The sequence below is a fragment of the Apaloderma vittatum genome, unplaced genomic scaffold (assembly GCF_000703405.1).
Source record: "Apaloderma vittatum isolate BGI_N311 unplaced genomic scaffold, ASM70340v1 scaffold11319, whole genome shotgun sequence".
Taxonomy (NCBI): Eukaryota; Metazoa; Chordata; class Aves; order Trogoniformes; family Trogonidae; genus Apaloderma; species Apaloderma vittatum.
This window is the reverse complement of record NW_009737019.1, coordinates 56087-60466: the sequence shown is the minus strand read 5'-3', so window position 1 is coordinate 60466 and position 4380 is coordinate 56087. Positions and strand designations below refer to the sequence as shown.

The following is a 4380-nucleotide window of genomic DNA, read 5'->3' as shown; positions in this document are numbered from 1 at the left end:
TGCAAAAAGCCTGATTTTTAGTTGGATGTTACCTTATGACCTCCTCTACATAAAATTAAATGACTCTTAAAGTAGTTATTTCCATTTAAGAGGGGAAAGCAGATTCAGGATACATTTACAAGGCAGTTTTGTTAGTGACTTGGTTAGCTCACACAGTAGGAGCAGTCTATCTATGCTATGATGCAGCGTGCTGCAGCTTGCCCAGCTAATAATATTTACAATATTTTGAGGGCTGGTTCTGCAGCCTGCTGAGTTCAGCGCTGCTGGGCCTGGTCTCCTACTTGCAAACAAGACACTACTCTCAGTCTCGCCCCCATCAATGAAAAGACATTTAGCCATCTAGACGTGTATAAACCTTATAGAATGGGCATAGATTAAGTCTTAGACCTGTATAAATATTTCTGTCCTACCAAAGCAAAGAGCACAAATGCAAGCAAGAAATGGGCACTTCTAGTCAAATGGCTGGTGGGAGGGAAAATATGGTTGCTTCTGCTTTCCTGCAGAAAGGAACACAGCTTGAAAAAGAGTCTCAGAAAGAATGAAAAGATTTTCTAATAGTTCCTGTTACAAGTATTACTTCTGAGTGTCAGATACACATTCAGATGGTTCATGTGATTTCTCAGGTCACTGTCAAAAGACAGGGTAAATCAGGAATAATTTTCTGAGAGAAGCAGGTAATAAAAGGCAGCTTAGGAACTGATATACCATTTGCTGGCAGCTTGTAGGAGCTCTCTGTGATGGTGAGTGGAGAGGGCTGAGTAAATAGTTGACTACAAATAGCTGAAAACAGTTTATCAGGGCTGACAGGCTCTTCTCAAAGTTTGGCCTGGCTAGATTACCTTAGATCACAAAAATAACACCTGGAGAGAAGCAGGTAATAAAAGGCAGCTTAGGAACTGATATACCATTTGCTGGCAGCTTGTAGGAGCTCTCTGTGATGGTGAGTGGAGAGGGCTGAGTAAATAGTTGACTACAAATAGCTGAAAACAGTTTATCAGGGCTGACAGGCTCTTCTCAAAGTTTGGCCTGGCTAGATTACCTTAGATCACAAAAATAACACCTGTAGGTAACAGGTGACTTTGTGGCTTGTCAGCAAACTGCTGCTCCGTGGGTAAAACCAGATTTTTTTCTATTAGGGTAACATCTTAACGCTTTCTGATTTTTAGATGTATTTTTCTATCCAAAAAGAAAGGAAAAAAAATAAAAGGAAACTACTCGTGCATGTAACAACAACAAGCAAAGCAAGCTGAAGGTCCATGGGCCCCCTTCCTCTTTTAAACCTCGTATCTGCCACAATAAAAAAAAATAAATACTGGGATCACATCAGTTTATGTCAAATGATGTGATGACAAAGTGCTCAGTGGTGCACAGAGAACCCATGGAGCACAGAGTACATCAGTAAAATACGTATCTGTTAAAAAGGGCAAAAATAGACCCGCTGGATTCATCTGTTAACAGATCAATCCTCCCCAGGTCTGCATTCACATGCATTTTTGAGGTGTGCATTTGTGTGGCAGAGATGACCCACTCTCAAAGCCAGCTTTTTCTAAAATAATTTCCTTCATCTTGCAGAACATTTTCTTAAACTTTTTAATGTGTAAGATGATCCTGGGCCAGTCCTTGTTAACCTTTTAGGGACTATTGTTACTGTCTTTTCTAGTCCTTGTTAGAACTGGAATTGAGGTAGGAACAGTCTTTAGCAAATTATAATTGGGCAAGAGTCAAACCTGAAGAGTTTACTGCCAGCTCAAGAGTTCTGCTGAATTAATTGAGACTTATGGTGTGTTTCAGTGAAACCCAACTATAATGTCCTCTGAGAAACTGTATCTTTTTTTCAGTAAAAATACAGCACCTTTCCAGAAATAAAGCAGTCAGAAATCTCAGGAAGAGTAGAGGGGTGTATGTGTTTTCTCAGTGTCACGCAGCACTTCATTGTTGTCTGTCACTTCACCCAGGGGCTACCCTTCCCCAGGAGGACTCTTCCTTCCCTAATCCCACTGTATCTTGCCATGTCCCTGTGCCTTACGCTTACACTGATCTTTTAGAAGAAGAATCAGGGTATGGAGAGAGGGGTAAACAGAAAGAAAAAAAAGTAGCTTTTCCAATTACAATAATTACCATTTGCAACACCTCACTTTTCATGGGAAGGCATTCCAACCCTTGTGGCCTCCCCGGAGGTGAGAGGTGTTCCTGCTGTTTTCAGAGGAGGAAGCCAAGAACAGTGATTAAGCCAGCAGCATGGCATGAAGCATTGCCACAGGACCTGGTGATTTCTTGTGAAATCGGAACAACTCAGGCTGGCACAATGTCCACTATGCTTTCCTGGCCATGAGATCTTCCTTTGAGGACATCCAGGACTTTGCAGAACAGGGCTGAAATTGTGAGCCAATTCAATCACTAGAACTAGCAGTAAAATCTGGAGTTCCTGACAATTGCAGGTTTATTCTTTTATTGTTTTTTCACTGTGTTTCTTTTTGCAGGGATCTGCTGCCATTCACTCTGAAGCTGCCACAAGCAATATTAGAAGCCAGTAGCTCTCAAGACCTTGAAATTATCTCTAGTCTGGGGATAGGTAAGTCCCTCAAAGCAGACAGGTTTCACTCAAACTTGTGAGAACCACAGTGCCTTGCACAGACATAAAGGAGAGATTAACTATTGCCTTCAGAATAGCTAAGGAGACCTGAATGCAAGAGATATGATGTTTATGACCTTTATATTTATAGAAGCATGCAGAAAAAAAGGCTGCTTGCCCCTTTGGACACAAACATCTGCTTGGACTTTTGTGCAGGGCATGGGACCTACAGTATCACTGTGTAAGGTGGAGCTTTCAACAACTGAAACATGGCACATCCTCTCAAGGTAGCTCACACATGTTGGATGTAGTTGACATCTGAAGTATATGAAGAGGAAAACACCTTTGCAATTTCCCCTTATGATGTGTGAGGGCAAAGCTGATGGAACTGTGGTATTTTTGAATTTTGGTATTTCTGCTTCTTCTTGCAGGATTTCTAACTGGTAGAGAAATATGTAGTGTCCCAGTATATTTTCTCACCTCACACTAAACAGATACAGAAGGAAATGTTATTTTTAGTGACACCACCAAACAAGCAAATTCTAGATCACATGTATGAAGTTGCAGAGTTGGGAAATGCAGTTCTGTTAACTAAACAAGGTTTCCTTCCTATTCTTTCCCATTTAACACACTCTGCTTGAGACAGCTATTAGAGTTATCCACTCTAATGTTACTTTGCTTTTTAGTTTTCCCTCAGCTGTTGAAAACAGCCAAACAGTGGTGAAAGCTGAAGAGTTAGTTCACTTAGAAATACTTACTAAAGCAACCCAGGGCTTTAGGGATCCATTTTTGGAACTTCTGCATTATACCTCCCAGAAGGCATGGGCAAACCCCACTGGTTTCAGTTCAGGCAGCTTTGTTGAATTTGACTATCAGATTCACTTCTAACACTTTCAGCGTCCTCTCTTTTGAATATGTTCCAATTTGTCAAAGCATCCTTGAGTATAGGTGTCCAGCCAGTACTTAACACTTAAGAGAATAGTAGTTTGCATCTTGAGATAGCAAGTTACGTATTTATCGTTAATTTTATTATAACAAGTGTAAAAATTTGGATTAAAATCTAAGAAGTGTATCATGATTCTCTAACCTTCAGTCTAATTTGAACTAGCAGAGGAGATCCTGACTCAGGAAACAGTCTCCAGCAGCTTCTGGAAGGAAGGAATAACTAAAGCACAAGCACAAAGCAATGTTGGTTGTAGTCTCCTTCCTTCTCTCCTGTACACTGATGGTCATAAAAGTGGTGATGACTGGAGGTTTGCTTGTCACAGTGCATTGCATGCCAAGAAAGCTTCTGACAACAGATGAAAACCTGCTGTTGTGTAAAGATTTCCTGGGAAATGATCCTAGCTTCTTGGAGTGCCGTGCTGTCTCAGTAAAGTCAAACAGACTGAAGTAATGAGCAAGGCTGTTTACTGCTTCCTAGAACAAAATTTTGTGGATACAAATGGGTACCCCAACAGCAAATGCTGCCTGAAGTGATGCTCCCAAAGGAAAGGTAGCATTATTTGAAGTTCTTATATGTTACTTTTTATTTATTTATTTCAAAATTAGATGTTTTTTGAGGGGATAGAAGTAAAATGTCTACCTGCAAGCTGGTTGTTACGTATATTGTCAATGACGATGTACTGCAGGCCCTCTAGTCCTGACCTTGCTGGTATAGAAGGTATTTTACCCGGAGAATTTATATGATTGCACTGTACAAAGAGCACACACCATCACAGATCTGCCAAAGTCTCAAAGAACTGCTTAATTACCCCTCTCAGAGTGTAGGCTAAGGGAAGGGCCAGGACAGCAATGGAAGACAATCA

The 4380-nt window shown here is 40.8% G+C and overlaps 1 protein-coding gene across 1 annotated transcript in view; it reads left to right on the top strand.

The window, feature by feature from the left end:
- The window catches only part of RIN3 (Ras and Rab interactor 3), a 47683-nt gene that overhangs the window by 21157 nt on the left and 22146 nt on the right, over nt 1–4380 (top strand). The window contains exon 5 of the mRNA XM_009877201.1: nt 2481–2572. Coding sequence (XP_009875503.1) covers nt 2481–2572 — 92 coding nt within the window. The remainder of the gene's footprint in view (nt 1–2480; nt 2573–4380) is intronic.